The 17,887-nt window shown below is 42.6% G+C and overlaps 1 protein-coding gene across 1 annotated transcript in view; it reads left to right on the top strand.

Moving 5' to 3' along the window:
- Positions 1-17,887, top strand: part of ITK (IL2 inducible T cell kinase) — a 67,405-nt gene that overhangs the window by 19,173 nt on the left and 30,345 nt on the right. Inside the window, exons 2-7 of the mRNA XM_017644701.3 lie at positions 4,236-4,340; positions 5,822-5,903; positions 7,722-7,850; positions 11,002-11,042; positions 13,535-13,686; positions 17,344-17,409. Of these exons, the coding sequence (XP_017500190.1) occupies positions 4,236-4,340; positions 5,822-5,903; positions 7,722-7,850; positions 11,002-11,042; positions 13,535-13,686; positions 17,344-17,409 (575 nt within the window). The remainder of the gene's footprint in view (positions 1-4,235; positions 4,341-5,821; positions 5,904-7,721; positions 7,851-11,001; positions 11,043-13,534; positions 13,687-17,343; positions 17,410-17,887) is intronic.

Consider the following 17,887-nt stretch of genomic DNA (forward strand, 5'->3'; position numbering starts at 1 on the left):
TTGAAATTCTGCTGTTTTTCAAAAGGACACAGATGCCGTCTTCCATGGGCATCAGACACAGAGCTTCTCACTGATGTATTTATTGCTGGACTAGCCAAGGAGCAAATGTAATAGCAGTGAACAGGAGCTGTTATTCTGAGGAACCAGAAAACATGCTCCTGTTTGAAATTCAGCATAAGCATCGCACCACCAAATGAGACAGAAATAAATCTTTGTCGGGTCACAGCTTGGAGAAATCAGTTATGCAATTGATTGTTCAGTGTTTGGTTTGGGAATGAAAGTCTCCTGTGGAAAGTCAGGGCAGGTGCAAAAGCCATGAGGCATAGTTGCTAAGCGCTCAGGCTCTGGAATTGTAGACTTGGGCTTGCATGCTGCCTGTCCACTTAAGAGACTTGGCCCCTCTAAAACTGCTGAGTTTCCTCTCCAGTAAGCAGGGGGTGTCGGGGGGGGGGTGATTAAATGAGATGGCCTGTTAAGTGCCTGAAGTACAGGAAGTGCTCAAAAACATCGTCTTCTATTTTGCCTTTTTTTTCCTGTCTCTCTTTGAAACCCACAATCCAGAATCCTATTTCACATGATATATTAACATAAAAAGAAAGGGGATATAAAAGCTGCTTCCACAAGCTTGTCTTTGTGCAAATATGTGGGCATCAGCATCTTGCTGGATTGTGTGTGATACACGTCAGGTATCCGGGGTGAAGCTCTGGAACATGAGGACAACGTGGCTTTGGCCACAGCCAAGAAGCCAAGTGAGGCCCTGTGGCTTTCACTGCTAGCGAGGCAATTGGAATTAACAAGGAAGAATGAGGACAGGTTTTACTTGGTATCTCTCTCTCCCTCGTTGCTTTTGTGTGGTTTCCTTGGAAGATTTACCCTGGCATTTTTTCAGAAATAGCACAGTTGTTTGGGATGATTATAGCCATCATCAATCCCCAGAGAGGAACTGTGTTTAACTCCCTGACCGGCTGCACCCCAGGCCCAGGATGGGGGATGCACAACCAGACTTTGTGTTGTTTACAACTATCAGATCTTGTGAGGTCTGAGAAGCAGCCTGGTGGCGGGGTGGCGGGTGAAGGGGGGGAGCGTTGGAGAGACTGACTGAGCAGGACAGACTGGGAGGGAGGAACAGAGCACTCATTTGGGAATGAGAGTGCATTTTGACAGCAGAACCTGAAATCCATTCCACCAGAAGAGCAAACCAGGTTGCAGGCTCACCTGGCAGCCTGTTGAGGCACAAATGTCTCTTAAAATCTGTGTTTGAAGTCAGCAAATATCAAGAGATCAAAGGAGGTCATCTGGGCTTAGAGGAGAAATCTTCCTTGGGAATCCTGAAGCCACAGTACAGGAGCCACCAGCCATGTATGGCTGCTGAGCACTTGAAATGCAGCAAGTCCAAATTAAGATGTGTGGTAAAATACAGGATTTCAAAGAGTACAGAAGTAATGTTCATTAATTTTTTATGTTGATTACATGTTGAAATTATAATATTTTAGATACATTTGGGTAAATAAAATATACCTTAAAAATTAATCTTTTTGTTTCTTTTTGCCTTTTTATTAGTGTGGCTATTAGAAAATTTTAAATTATGTATATGGATCACATTATGCTTTCAGGAGGTAGTGCTGCTTTAGAACTTCACAGAATTTTTATTCCTCTTCATGGTTCCAGTTAATATTTACCTCTACTTTATCCCTAATTATGATGATGCCAGGCTATTAACAACCAATACTTATCCAGGACTTTTCTACCCCAGGGCTTTTGCTCTTGCTGTGCACTCTACTTAGGATGCTCACTCCCCCAGACATTCTTGTGTTCTTTTTCAACTTTCCAATCTCTTCCCAAATGCCCTCTTTCCAGAGAGGCCTGCCTTGACCACAAATTGATCAATCAACCCATTTGGTTCTCTTCATGGCATTTGTTTATATTGTCTGCTTTCCCAACGAGACTGTGACCTCCATGGGAAAGTCCACTGTGTTCCTCTCTCTATTACTTGCTTTCAGAACAGGGCCTACCAGCGCATAGCCTGCCCTCAGTAAATATTTCCTGAATGACTAAATGTATTAGCCTTAAATCTGATTGAGAGTGTTTAAATTGTGTTCTGCCAGGCACGCATCGTTCACATCATCCTAACTGAGCACTTGTTGTGGGCCAGCCACTGTGCCTTGGGGGTACGGTGACAGATGTCCTGGTCTCCACTCTCAGGGACTGCGGAACCGAGCGGGTCCCAAGCACAAACTCGTCGGCAGCCAGAGTTGCCATGTTACTGCCCTGAGCATTTGGTTGCATTTCACTCTGTGTGCACTCAAGGAAATAACAGAGGTCAAAAAACAAGGTAACCTCAAAGTTCAGACTCCTTGTGTACCCATAACGGCAGATGGTTGTCGAAAAAGCAGCAACCTTGTGCTTTCCTGGGTTTGAAAAACAGACGAACTGTTTCAAAGAACTATGATTATGGGCAGGATCAGGGTGTGTATTTCTAGCTGTGGAAGACTCTAAATGAGAAGATAGTTTGACTCTAAAGGACATATGTTTTCAGAGGTTTTCAAGGGAACCCTGACCTCTTAACGCATCACCAAATTACAAAAGCAAGTTGTAAACCACTGTGTAGAGCAGATGGGAAATTTTGTTTTTACATGTCCTATAAATTGTGTGTGGGAAAGACAAAGGCATTCCAAATGGTTAACCCTGGCTGCCTCGGGGTTGTAGAGAGGAGTGAAATAACAGGACACTGTAAGTATTTTCTTCACATACCGCCATACTGTTTTATTTGTTACTGTGAACATGGACAGGTCTTGTACTTTCAAATGAATAAAGTACTTTTTAGAAAGAAAATTTTTAAAAAATAAACACCACAAAGCTTCCCTTTGTAAAAGGGATAGGAGATACTTCCCTTTGGATGGTATAGGGGATCCTTCTCACATCCTGAGTTTTTGAATCTTAATTCTATGCCTCAGCTACTGAAGCAAAGGCCAGCAACCAGGTTGGTTATCAAAAAATAGGAAGTAAAGACTGAGCTCGCTTGTGGAGAAGTTGATGATGTCATGGCTCCCTGAATACCAGCTAAGAGCTCTCATCCATCACAGCTCTTGTAATTAGGACTCCTTAATCTCTTTCATTGGGGGGGTACTCTTTATTGTGGGCACCTATTATGAGCCAGGTCATTTGTCTACATATTGCCATTTTATTCTCCATCAACCCTTAGAAAGTAGGCATTATTGTCCTCACTTATCAGATGTGGAAATTGAAGTTCAGGGAGGTTAAATGAATTGGCTGATGTTAGACCTAGTTAGAGGCAGAAACCAACTTTGAAACTAGCTCTTTCCAACCTTTTGCCCAGTTCTCTACCATTTGCTACCTCCTTCTAAAAGATAAGGTGTCATTAAATGTTTTGCAACTGGTTCTATACCTGAATCAAACTCTATTCTCAATGGAAGCCTAATTTTAACATCTATAAAAGGCTTTTGCTCTCCAAAAGCTTTTCCCCAACTAGCCTTCCTTGGAAACTGATTTTCTACAAAAGAATCTGTCCCATTCGATAACAATCCTTTGGATCCACTCCCCAAGGACAAGGACCCTTAGAAATGGGTAACATATAACATCATTATAATCATGAAGACTATCATGTGATTAAGTTATCAAGGAAATAAATCTAACAAACTTCCAAGGGAATTTGACCTGGGCCAGTAAGAGCAGGGATATTTATAAAGCAGGGTCAGAAATGTCCTAAGGGGTGTCACTGTGGGACTGTGAATAACTGTAAGGGACCCAGAAGAAACCAGGTGTAGAACAGAAAGGTGGCACAAAAAGTATACGTCACCATCCAGGTGATGAGCTGGATTGAGCTCAGTTGAGCCTGAGCTCAATTCCTGTGCTAATAAGGCCATGGACAGGCACACAGCAGAGGAAACTAGCACCTGTATGGCTGGTTTCCCATGGACTGCACCACCCAGCCCAGCTACAAGCTCCACAAATGCTGCTATTTGCACAAGGTCACTGGGGCACAAGGTGCTGTGGCTCCATGAGTGGAAAATGGTCACCCCTTCAAGAATACGATTCACAGGGCACGTTCTCCCAGGAATCTGCTCAGAATGTCTTTCTCAGGCCCTGAGGGCCAAGAAATAGCTTCTGGATATTTGGGGGGTTTGCTTTACAAAGCTAATGGATCTCTAGGAGCAACCTGGACAAAATATTGCCTTCTTTCTTCTTTAAATGGGATGTGTTTTTTCTCCCCACAGAAAAAGCGCACATTGAAAGGCTCCATTGAACTCTCCCGAATCAAATGTGTCGAGATTGTGAAAAGCGACATTAGCATCCCATGCCACTATAAATACCCATTTCAGGTAAGTCCATCAGGCCTGAGGGACTAGCTCCCGTTCGTTGGAGAATGGTTAAACTCCGCTGTTATTGTAAGAGAAGGTGGGAAAGGAATGACTCTAGTCTGAACTAAGTCCGAGAAAAGCTGCTGTGTTTTCCTACTCAGCGACGCATTCATTTATTCATTCATTCACTCAACAAAGATTAAGCACAAAATCTTGAAAAAAGTTCCTCATTCCCCTTTTTCTCATGTCTTCCAAACTTCAACTAAAAGTCCTCATTACCCTGCTCCTGAGGGAGGAAAAAGCCCATCAAGTTCCCCAGGCTTTTTGTTCTTTTTAAGTGCAGTTTACTCATAATTTGGGGCAAATATTGCAGGCTTTGGTTATAAATTGCTTGGAGGCTTAGGGATAAAAAGACTCAGATTTTATCATCTGAGAGCTATCTGGAGCTGTGCTATCCAGTACAATAGCCCCAGCACATGTGTATGTTTAAATTTAAATATAAATTAAACAATATTAAAATTTCAGCTCCTGAGATACATTAAGCTACACTGAATGGGTGAACATTTCACATATTCAATAATCACACATACATTAGCACAGATTACAGAACATTTTGATCACTGCAGAAAGTTCTTTGGACAGAGCTAAGAGAGGGTATCATAAGTCTTTACATCATGACATTGTCTAAAGCTTGTTACCACTTTTGGCATTTGTGGCTCTGAAGGAGTGGCTATTTCCTTGCACATCTAAGGTACCATTCTTGTTTGCCAATCTGGGGGTAAATATTCCATTTTTAATGTGGCATAGAAAAGGACTTTTTTCCTACTAGAAATGTGACCTCCCTGAGTTGAAACTTTTGGTCCTGAAAGTAGAGGAAATAGCATGTATTTCCCATCATTAAAATTCCAGTTACAAATGAGTGCATGAAAAAGCTGGTGTAATTCAAAGATCTGTAGTTTAGTTAACAGTATTGGATTGATGTCAGTTTCCTGGTTTTGAAAACATACTATGGTTATGTAAGATGGGGAAATGTGGGCGAAAAGAACACAGGAAAGCTGCACTATTTTGGGAACATCTTGGGTATCTTACATTATTTCAAAATGACAAGTTTTAAAAATCCCAGTTATGCATTTATTATCTAATGTCTTACTCTTTCAAATGCCAGAAATATTTTTTTTTCACTGAAACACTAATATGAGAAAAAAAATATGCTGTCTAGTGGAGGACTCTCCCTCTCTCTCCAGCTGTTTCAATTTTGCAATGGCTTGCTGGTGACAAGGAATCTAAGACAAGAGCCTAAGCTGTGGAGTTTCACCCTGTGCCTGTACAGCACCCAAACCTCTGGATGATGAAAGGACTGGTGTCCTTTCATCATCCAGATGTTTGCCTTTATAATGCCAAACACCTGATACCCCACCCCAGCCCACTAAACCAGAGGTGCCCGCTATCAGCCATCCTTCTCCGGGTGTATTGCTCACCTTGAACTCTGTGTGTGTCTCCAGGTCGTACATGACAACTACCTCCTGTATGTGTTTGCTCCAGACCGCGAAAGCCGGCAGCGCTGGGTGCTGGCCCTTAAGGAAGGTAATTAATCTCCTGTGTGACTGAGTCCCTGAGACCCCTTGATCTCCCAGTTAGGCTTGGGTTCCACTATAGAATAAATAGTAGCTGACAGTTAAACATTCTCTGACTTGGTATTGGTGGAAGGTCCAAAATTTTCACCCTGGGCCCAAAAGACAACAGCCAGTAGGATGCAGGGTCAACCAAACCCAGCCTACCACCCACTCTCATGAGGCTCTGAGCTAAGTGAGAATGGTTTATTTACTTTCAAATGGTTCCATTTTAAAGGGTTATATAAGTACCTACATAATATATAGATTTTGCCTGCTGGTGAACAAAACCTAAAATATTGACTATTTGGCCCTTCAAGGAAAAGTTTGCCAACTAATGCAACAAAGAGCAGGCCCCCAGGAGTTAGACAGCCTGGGTTTGAATCCTGGCTCTGCCCCTTACTAGCCATGTGTGCTTGGGCCACTTCATCCACTGTGCTGTGCTTCAGTTTCCCCACCTGTTACAGAAAGGGAAGAGGAGGGAATAAGCCTAATAACAGCTGCCTTCAGCCCTGGTGGGAGCCTTGGGCCTACTGTGGCCCAAGTAAGTACCCCGTTAGCTAGCCTTAAGGTTTGCCGATCCTCAGTAAAGGTATTTCCAAAGGTTTGCCTTCCTGACAGCATAATTAGAGCCAGCACAGTGTTTGGCTGCATTAGATGTGAAGCCAGGCTGCTAAGGGGAAAATCGCAGCTCTACCAATCATTAGTGGGTGGCCTTGGGCAAGTTCCTTGACCTTTTGGTGTCTCAATTTCCTTATCTATAAATTCTGACTAGTAACAGTCAGTCACAGGGTTATTGTGAGGATGACGTGAGTTAGGACATGGGAGACACCTAGGACAATGCTCTAACAGTCAATCAGTGTTACTGTTAAATACCCTGAAGCCCTGGGTTTGCAGGAGAAATTGGTTCAAATATTGCTGTATCTTTAAGTAGCTATGGGGACAAGGATAAGCAAGCCATATGAAATCTCAGAAGCCACCATGCCTCTATCTGAAAAATGATAATAAAAATACAAGACATATCTTCATTAGCAATCATTGTGTCTCAGATAAACCTTACTGGCTACAGTACAGCCACCACACGAAGCTACAGGTCATACCTTCTTCCAAGTTTGCTGTGAGTCTCAGGTGGGATATGACAGGAAAGAGCTGAGCTAACCGGAAAATGCTCTCGAGCGTCACAGTCACGGGCACAGAACTAACCTTGCCGCAGAAAGTGATCAGTAGGCCCCAGCTCTGTCCACCGGCTGTTCTGCCTCTTTGAAGGGGGTTTACTCACAGGATGTTAAAGCTGGAGGAGTCAAGATGATCTCTCTAGTTCTCCAGTCTATGTACTTTCTTTTTCAGCTGGAGCACCTCTTTTCTTTTTTTTCCTACCAAAATTTTACTTTGAAGCCAGTTCTAGAAGGGATGAATGCAAAGTTGCTGCAGCTAAAGGCGGGAGAGGCAGAGAGGCAAGGGTCCCACCAATCCAGTCTTCCCATTGCCCCTAAGGCACTTTTGTGGGGCCCACCGCCCCGGGCTAACAATCTCACTTTACAGTGAGGAAACTGAGGCTCAGATGAGGGTGCTGCCCAACCTCAGGACACACAACTAACACAGCTCTGCTGATGCCTAAATCCAGCACATGCTCCTCCGTGAATGCATATGCCCAGGAAAAGGCCATTTTTCTGCCTATTCTGGGTACCATTCAGCTCACACACCAGCATCCAATCTCAAGGAGTTGTAAAGTTGGTGGCCCTTGACAGACTGACATGGAAATAACTCTTCTACTGGTGCCAATCTCTTTCAGAAACAAGGAATAATAACAGTTTAGTGTCCAAGTATCATCCTAATTTCTGGATGGATGGGAGGTGGAGGTGCTGTGCTCAGCTGGAGAAGCTCGCAGTGGGCTGTGCCCAGTATGATCCATCCAAGAATGGTAAGAGCTGGAAATTCCCTTTCTTCTTCTTTTTAAAATGACCTCCCTGCTAGTAGAAAGTAAAAGCTCTCAGCTTCCCGTCATCAGGGGTGTCAGTTATAAATTTCTGTATTTTCAGAATTTTCTGAGGCTCCTACCATGAGTCTGCTGATGTGTTTTCATCTCAAAGGTTATACGTTTATACTCAAAGTGGCATCAATGTCACCTGGGACCTAATTAGAAATACAAATTCTCTAGCCCTATCTCTCTCTGGTCTACTGGATCAGAATTTGTATTTCACATTTGTATGAAATACAATTTTGCATGTGCAGTAAGGAGTCAGAGGTACTGATATGACCTTCAAGTTAGGAAATTTAAATCTTAAATCTACTTAAATCTTAAGCTGTAGAAACAGCCTTAAGAGGTATGTAAATATTATTTACTTATTACAGTGGATCACACTTACACAAATTCAGCTCTATACACTTGGAGCAGGAAAAAGGTAAAACCAAAAACACTGCTTACTCTGCTCTGTGGCTTCTCCCCAGCTCCCCTTCAAACTTGTGACCTCCACAGTATCAGAGAACAAGAGGCCGCAACCTAAGTGCAAAGTAAAAACAAAAGATATTGCTTCTTAGCCTTCAAGGGCAATGGCCCAGGTCCTGGGAATTGGAGTGCAACTCCACACAAGATGTGTGTGGTGACATTGGAATGGAACTCCCAGGGAAGCGCAAGTCCAGTCTATGCACTTCTGCAAGCATTGTGCCCCCATCCCTCGCCATGCTCTGGGGTAGATGGTATGATGTTAAAGAAACACAAGACCTTGAGCAGTTCTGGGTCCTCTAGGTCACACCGCTAGGAAGTGCTCTGCAAAGCCATTGTTGAATAGAAATTATGGATCCTTTTTGAATTGTTTTGCTTCCATTCCCCTCTCCTCTCAATCTCTCTTACTCTACTTACCTTTTCTCAGCTGTCAATTTCTTTTTTGCACTAAAAACTAAGACCTCACATTGACAACCAAAGGCGGATGTGCTAACTGCAACCCATGGCTGGGTTTTCCGTGGCTTCCTGAGTCACAGCCCCTCTTAGTACCACTTTCAAAGCCACTACTTCTCACCCTCCTACCTTGGAGAAAAAGTTAAAGGTTACCAGTCCCTTGGCCCAGTAGGATAATATTTACCTAGTTTTAGAAATCAGTGACCCTCTGCATTAGCCCTGCGGACTATACTCAAGAAGGCTAGTATTTAACAAAGTGAAAAGGTGTATATGGGTGGAATCCGCCCCAATAACAGGATGACATGGGCTCACCTCACTGACAGAAAACCCTTTCAAAGCCAGAGATCTGGTCTCCAAGTTCCTGCCAGCATCTTGCTGTGGGTACCCTTGGATGAGTCACTTGAGTATTAGGGGCACAATGTCCTCATCTCTAAGTTGGTAGGGGAAATGTTAGGGGGCCTAAAATGAAATCATATCTGAGCCCCCTTCCAATTCTGAAATTCCTTGAGCCTGTGTTTCCACTTTGCAATTTTCACTCTGCAGGTTGCAGCTCTACGTCTTCCGGAAGCGTGATATTTCTCCCCACTGAGTGGTAGACACACAGTGGAGGTGTGAGGAGCATCTGAGTGACTACCCCAGATGATGCTCAGGAACGGCTGGTCATGCCAAGCTCCCCCCGCCACACGAACCCGAGCCCTCACTACCGTACAGTCAGTTGTAGCAGTGAGGTTGTAGAACGCTCTGGGCACAGCTGTTAGCATTTACTGAGCTCTCAATAAGTGGTGATTGTATCTACCAGCCTTTCTTATTTGTGGACAGAAAAATCTGTGGCTGAGACACAGCCACACATGTGTGTGTGTCTGGAAGCAGCAGAAGCAGTTGACTAAAGATGAACTTGGCTCTACCCACCCCACAGTGACACTCATCCCTGCAACTAGAACTGGTCCTGATGTCACCACACGCCAACTTCACAGAGGAGAGCAAAGAAGGGAAGAGCAAGGCCAGAGGGAGAAGAGGGACAAGTAGCAGTATTTTCAGAGCTGGAAGGGGCCCAAGGCCACACAGCTCATGTGTGCTGGAGCTGGGATTAGAAAGCCAGTCTCCTGGCACTCCAAGCTGAGTGTAAATGGAAACTTACTACTATGTTCATTTTATTCTCTGTTAGTTGCGTATCCATCCTGCCTTTGCTTAAGGGCTTAGCACAGGAGCTGAGTTCTGGTGTCAATGTGTGACTCTCCTCTTACCGCACCCCTAAGGCGGGCTGTCCCCCTTCAAGTCAACCTCATGGGGAGGTGAGGTTCACTGTCTGCTTATGCAGCCCATTCCCTTCTCACCTCGAATTGTTAAACAAGCTTCTGGATGGGATGGAAGCCTATGCCCTGCCTGCCATACCACGCATGCCCCCAGGCACTCAGTTCGATCCATTGATTCCAGGCCTGACAGAGGAGAAATACTGAGAGACAGAGAGGAAGAGATGGTAGGAAAGAGAGAAAGGAATAGAGAGAAGGAAAAGGAGAGAAAGATGAGAGGAGAAAGGAATCGAGAGAGGAGAAACAGAGAGAAATACGTGGAAACACAAAGAGGCCCACAGAGAGCCAGAGAGCAGGGCACTGAGGGTGTGCCATTTGCAGGAGGCAGCAAAAACACATACTCAGGGGCATTCAGGTAACTAAAGTGGATTCCAGCCCTCTCAAAAAGCGGCACAATGACCTCTCACCTCACCCACTCCCTCCTCAAGCCCACAACAGCATCAGGAAACCAGTGAGTCACTGTCACCCTGAGTCACCAGTTCCCAGTCCTGCGTTTAGCAGGTGGCAGGTGCCTACATGGAAATCTCCAGGCCTGCAGGGAAGAACACGAGCCTAAGCCCTCTCCCCAAGACCTCTGGACTGGGCCTTTCCTGGAAGTGCAGAAACAAAGGGGTCAAGACTATTGACTCTAGAAGTTTCTGGTGTCTCCTAGAAAACGAAATTGGGACCCAACAGGCTAAAAGAGACAAAACACAGGCTCTGATGAGACCGATATCCGTTTCTCTGTCTCGTCATCTCCTCCTGGACCTTTTCTTCTGTTGTTCTCCCTGAGGCCCCTTTTCTCTGAAAAGCCCCCTGACTGCTCACCTCCGGTTGGGCACAGTCAGTTTCATGCTCATTTTCTTCTTCTGTTTTTCTCATTTCAGCTTCAAAGAAGCCTCTTCCTCCTACTCCTGAAGACAACAGGGTGAGAGCCTAACCTCGGGGTGCGGTGCGCCCCCAGCACTGCAGGCTGCTTGACTGGCATGCTCCCACTTGCTTTTTCCCCCATCTGCACAAATTTCTCAAACCCTGGGCAAATGCAGCAGACTATTGTCATTCCGCTGCACTAAACACATTGGGCTTCTCAGGCTTGAACTGTCTCCTGGGTCTGTCCCATAAAAAGGCCACTCAGCTGCTAAATCTTCACCTCATTTTATGCATTTATTGGTATCAAATTGTGTATTCAGCCACCTGACCACTTTGGGGTATAAAAACAGCTATCCATATAAAATGGTATTTTTATACCTACAACCACTTTGGAAGCATACATTTGATAATACTTTATATTTTTCAAAGCACTTCTATACTTTCACTATCTATTTTGAATATATATATTCAATACACACACACACACACACACATATATATACACACACACACATACACATACATCTATTCTGAAGGCTTCCCTTTCTCACTACCTGTTCTAGCCATTTCGGAGGGTTATAATTTTATCCTCATTTTAAAGCTTGGGAGATCAAGTCCCAGTTAAGGTGTTGAGGCTTTCCCAAGGCCATTCAACCACTTAGTAGCTGAGCTAGTAGGTTGCAAAGTTTCCAGTGTGGTGGCCTTTAACTCAAGTGGCAGTTCCCAAAGTGCGGTTCCTGGACCAGCAGCACCCACAGCCCCAGGGCACGTGTTAGAAATGCATTGCCAGTCCTCAGGTTCCACCCTGACCTACTGAATCCAAAACTCAGCTATTTTCCCTCCAGCCCACATGGGGCCATCTCATAAACTGGTAGCTTCCCCATTAGAGAAAGTCTAAATCCCTTAAAACCTCAAGCTGGGTTTTAGATGTCATCAGCTTACACCCTCACAGGAAACATATTAAACTATAGCAGAAAATGAGCTCTTTTCTCTTTTCTTTCACTGATGTTCCAAAGAATATTTGGCCGTCTTACCTGAAGATGTGGTTTGGAATCCCCCCTCCCTGGCTTGCACAGGGCCCCCCCCACCGGCCCACCTCAAGCCACACCATTGCACTTTAAGCCACTTGGCTTTCGTCTGATCTTCCCTGCCTGGCCATTGTCCCTAGACGCCACCGTTGGCTTCTCAGACTTTCTAGAAGAGCAACATCCATAACATTTTAACACTCTGACCACAGGGCTTTGGGAATCATGGTCCTAGTTTCAACCAAACGTCTAAATCCATTGCAACATTTTTCTTAGTTTGAGCCACTTGAATTCATTTCTCTCTTCACCTTCATATTCCCTAATGGGTGTTGGCATCTTGAGTTAGCATCTAGAGAAGCTATAGTTATAATCAGGTCTCAGCTAACATGTGTGACGCTCGGGATGGAACAGGGTCAGCCGTCCAGAGGGTTGAGGGTTGCTATTTCTGGCCAGAATGGAGGCTATTCATGACTGGAGTCCCAGGCCCCTCTAGCCTGTGGGTGGAAACAGGTCGTGTTGTACACTGAAGCTCAAACATCAGCTCCTCTCAGCCCTTGCACATACCAGGAACGCAGCCCTTCCTTCGAGTTTCCTCCCTGTCAACACTAAGGGCTTCCTGAGGGGCCACTCGGGAATGTATCGCTGTGCCTTCTCCCTGGCTTCCTGCTTAGACACCCTATCCCTGCCACAGCCCCTCTGGGCCCTCTTTGGCCTGGTGGTGCTCTCCCAGCCAGGACCAGGTGAGCTCTTGGGAGCCGAGGCCATTCTGAGGCCTGCAGCAGACTAGTCAGGAGACAGGGCCCCTCATCCACTCAACTTACCTCAATTTGTCTCAGCTCATCTCCTGGGCCCCCAAGCAGCCCTTCTGGAACCCAGTGTCTCATTTTCCCAGTGTTGACCCTTCATGTTCTCACTCTAATCTAGTGGCTCCAGTCCTATCAGACCAAAATTCCTTTTTTATGACAAATATTTTATAAAGCCCCTTTTGTTATCCTAAAAGAAGTTCATAGATAATACAACTTATGAAAGCAGATACTTCTAGAAGAACCAATAAATGCTTGAAGTAACATTTAAAAAGGAAAGAAAATAATTTATACAAAATAATGTGTTTCTACATATAAATATGGAGTGTGACTACCCTAGTAGGGAAGACATAATGAAACAATCCATTGCATGCACCTCTAAGTCAAATCCCATTGAATTCGTCAGCTCAAATGCCACCAATGCAGAAATGTTGTATTAGTGGCTCAAACCAATGTTATCATCTGTGATATGATTTTCCAAAATGGCAAACAACTCTTGGTAGAGTTCTGAATTAAACAAATATTCAGCACCATAATCATAATCAAAGGAAAGGCAACTAGAGGAAGGCAAGGGGTCTCAGCAAACACCCCAGCAGATGGTAGGAACCAGCGTGTTGACCTGGCATAGATCCAGAAGTAAGTTACAGCTATGGACTCACTGACGTTGCTCCACAGCTGACCTTTCTTTATCATTGCTTGATTTTGTTGCCTCCCTCCTCCAGCGATCACTTCAGGAACCTGAAGAAACCCTGGTTATTGCCTTGTATGACTACCAAACAAATGATCCACAGGAACTCATGCTGCAACGCAATGAGGAGTACTACCTGCTGGACAGTTCTGAGATCCACTGGTGGAGAGTTCAAGACAGGAATGGGTAAGGCATCTTTGTACTTACTGTCCAAGCAGTTGAGGTGATGTTGGAACAAATAAAATACTGGGGTGATTTGGCCTACCTCTCTCAGCCTGACCACGGCACTGAGTTGGGAGAGGAGAGCAGAGGTGGAAGGAAAAAGGTTGAGGGGGCTCTTTCCACTTCTCAGAAATGGCTGGGAGGCCATCAGTTAACTATGCTTCCTCCCTACATCCCATCAAGCACTCCTGGCCCCCAAACTCATCTAAAAATCCCCTAGGGTTTTCCACTGACATCCACAGTTTGGGAGATTGGCAGCTTGTTTTATAAAGAAGCACTATTGTTCCTGCATATTTAAGGGAGGCTAAAGGTACATGCCATGGTGAAGTGTTTATTTTTGGCGGAAAGAAAAGGCTGGTAGAGATGGTGCACATAGGTGGTTACATTCAGAAGAACCAGGAAGAAAATACTAAAGATTTAATTACACCGACAATCTTTGAACTAACAATGATTGATGGAGAGAGTTAAGCTGTGCAAATACTGATTGCTTATGAAGGGACTTTTGAATGAAAAAATCCTATGATCCCTTCCCTGATTTGACATACAACAAAGTTACTGTTATTAACCTTCAGAATTCTCTTGGATGTAAATGATCTTTAATAAGGAAAAGGCTCTTGTTTTTTCCTTTAAATATATCAGAGGTATTTACCCATACCCTGGAATATTCTCCAGAATATGATTTCAATGACTACATATATCTAATGCAAAAATGTACCACAATTAAGCAAATTCCCTTTTTGGGTACTTAGGTTGTTTCCAATATTTTGCAAATATAAACAACATTACAATGAACATCTTTGTATCTTAATATTAATATTGAGAGCTTAAATTTTAAAATATGAGATTATTATTAATTTAAAGATATAAAAAAAGAAAACACTATCATTGCAACATTTGGATAGCCTATGTCAATGTTTTATTTTTTAAACAAAACAATAGAAATGTCCATGAAAAATAAGCTACCCTCCATTTGTCTCCATATCAGTTCCAAAAACTATCACTGTTAACACTTTCTTGTGTATCCTAGAGAAAAAGTTATATATAAACAAATGCATCCTTTTTTCATTTGCACTAAGGTGATCCATTCTGCTCTTCACCTTGCTTTTAACTTAATAATGTATCTTGGAGACTTTTCATAGTATCAGATACAAATCTATCTCATTTTAAAATAATTGCATAGTTTGGGAATGTATACTTACATTCCAAATATTTAAAATCTTTAATGGTGGGGCATTTAGTTTCCAAGCTATTTGTTTTCTTGGTTATTTTAAACAAGGCTACGATGAAGATCATGTATTGTGCATACTTATGTATCTTGGCAATCTTGAAATATATGAATATATAATTTGCAGACACATCTATTTTTCACTATGGAACTTTCAGTCAGAGTATGTGATATTTAATTTTGATAGATAATTCCCTCAGAAAGCTTGCCAAATTTACATTCCCACCAACAGGGTACAGGAGTATCAACACTGGGTATCATTCAACTTAAATAAAATAATCCAATCTGATGAGTAAAAAAAAGAAGAACACAAATATCTTTAGGGGTATAGCTTTGCTTTTTTTATATATACCAAAACTTTCAAGGCATCTTCTCTTTAAGTAGGCTTATCAACTCCACTGTAGAAGGAGTGAGGGAGGAAGTCTAAAATATGATTATATCAAGAGCTGTGGTCTGGGGGACAGTGTCACTTGCTAGCTGCAAATAGGCCCCAAAGCCCCTTATCCAGAACCTCCATCTTCATTTGACTTATGGAGGCAAATGTGGCTGGTCACATCCCCTTCTCTTTGCTGGGAGGCCATATCAGAAACAGGTTCGAGACTGCCTGGTTCCACAAACACCACAGGAACTCTCAGAAATTCATCCTTTCAATCAACTGACATTTATTTAGCAGATTTAATGGGCCAGGAAATTTCTTCTCCTAAATCTCACTTCCCCAAATGACAGTTTACCCTTTGTTCAGTGGCCTGTGGAAATGCTCACCTCTGCACTTCAAAGGCCATCGAAGAGGACACCCTCAAGGCTCATCAGTGGTTATGGGAATTTCCCCAGTTTGCTTTGTAATAGTGCAATACAGCGGAAAGTACACCAGATGGGGAGACAGAAGACTCGAGCTTTAGTATCAGCTGCTCTTATTGTATATGACTTTGGAAAAATTGCATAACCTCTGTACATCTATTCCTTTATCTGTAAAATGCAGATAATATTGTCTGCCTCACAGTATTGAGAAAAATCAGTAAGATGATGAAAGTGAAAGACCTTGTAAATTCCACTTCCACATACAATGAAGGGAATGATTATTTATGTACATAATCCATCTTTGATTGGCATGTTAAAACAGTTATTCGATCTGAAAGCAAAAATAGTATTTGACTTAATAATATAGTTGTGATCATATGGTGTGGCAAAAACAGACATTAGGACGAATTCCAAAATAGAGATGTAAGAGAATTAGCAAATTTCAGAACAAATTGACACCCATTAACTGGCACTGAGTGCCTTGAGCACTACATTAAGGATAATTCTGAAGCTGGAATTTCAATTTGCCAAAGAAAGCATGCCATGATTGACTGGCAATGTCAGCCATGGCACAAGATGTGAGATAGTCATCCCGAATTTGTCATCCCCCTATTTAATTTTTTTGTGCCTCAAAACAATTCTATGAAATATCTGACACATTCTCCATTAAACATAATGACTAGGTTGGAAAATGGGCTTCTTAGACAAAAATTAAAATACATTATGGAGTAAAGAGCAAGAAACTCCCAGGCATCTTTTTATGGATTGGCAGAGTCTGGAGGGATTTTATGTGTAATCTCATTTAGGCCCTCCTGTAGGTACTGAACCAACGAGGCCCAGAGAGTGGAAGGGACCTGTCTCACCTTGTAATATTAAATGCAATAATGAATGTGAGGGCACTTTGAAAAGTACAAAGCTATGCACAGATGTGAACTCTTTTGATGTGCTGATTAGTCTCTATCCATATGTCTTCATTGGCACACAATTATTTACTCCTGCTTGAAAGAAACTCCCACCCCCAAAACCAGTGTGACTTTATCCTTTTTTCTTTGTGTTTCATTATTTATGCCCAAAGAAACTCAATTAACAAAAAATATTAGGGAGACCTTGAATTAAAAGCTTACATTGCCAACTAGCAGTATCTTTTGGGACCTATAGTTGGAAAGTAATTTATTATATTTTAATTATTTTGGTTTCTTGACTATAAAATGGTAGCAGTAAAGGGGAAAAAATACTAATTATCACATACCAAAAAATGTTTCCTTAGAGAAAATAGAGACTGAATGTCAATCTTTTATTTTTTTCCAACAGAGGAATTATCACAATGGGGAAGGTAGCATGCAGAGATTTTTAAGTAAAATAGCCTCTTCTTATTTATTATGGTTCATATATTAGTGGTAAAATCTATTGCCTTTAACAGCAGGTTATTGTTATTTTTAGCAACTCTTTTATTCTAAAACTTTAAATGTCTTATCACAAATGCCATATAATGTGAGACCCTCCCGTCTTTAAATGGCTTTTAGTAGATTAAACACATAAAATGAAGATGTAGAAAATTACTCCTATATTGATCTAAACACTAATTTCCCTTTTAACAGGCATGAAGGATATGTACCAAGCAGTTATCTGGTGGAGAAGTCTCCAAATAACCTGGAAACCTATGAGTAAGATGTTTTATTTGTTTTCAAATTATGGTATAATGGAGTCCTCCTTAGATTAGGAGGGACTTACTGGTTGATTACAAACATACCAACAATTTTCTCTGCTTAACCCATTTTCTTCTCACCCCTACACTGATCCTTCAGTCAAGAGTAGAGGAACACCTTAAATAGGAGAAGGGGGAGAGTATGGGTACCCATTTCACCTTTTATCAAAGGGATGACTCTCAGATGCCTGCACAGATTGTGGCAAAGGAAAATTTCTTCTGAGAACCCCAGGATTATTGGTCTTACATGAGAAAAGAAGAAAACACTAGGAATACGGACTCAAATGCTAACCACTTTAAAATACTGTTTAATGCAGTAGTACTGATACCAAAATAACAGACAAATTGGTATCAAATACCTGCTTAGCTTGTGTTATTTATTTCAAGGCGTCATTTAGAAGAAGAGCTTACATGAATAGAATTTTAATGAACTAGTT

This window comes from Manis javanica, chromosome 1 (assembly GCF_040802235.1).
Source record: "Manis javanica isolate MJ-LG chromosome 1, MJ_LKY, whole genome shotgun sequence".
Classification (NCBI taxonomy): domain Eukaryota; kingdom Metazoa; phylum Chordata; class Mammalia; order Pholidota; family Manidae; genus Manis; species Manis javanica.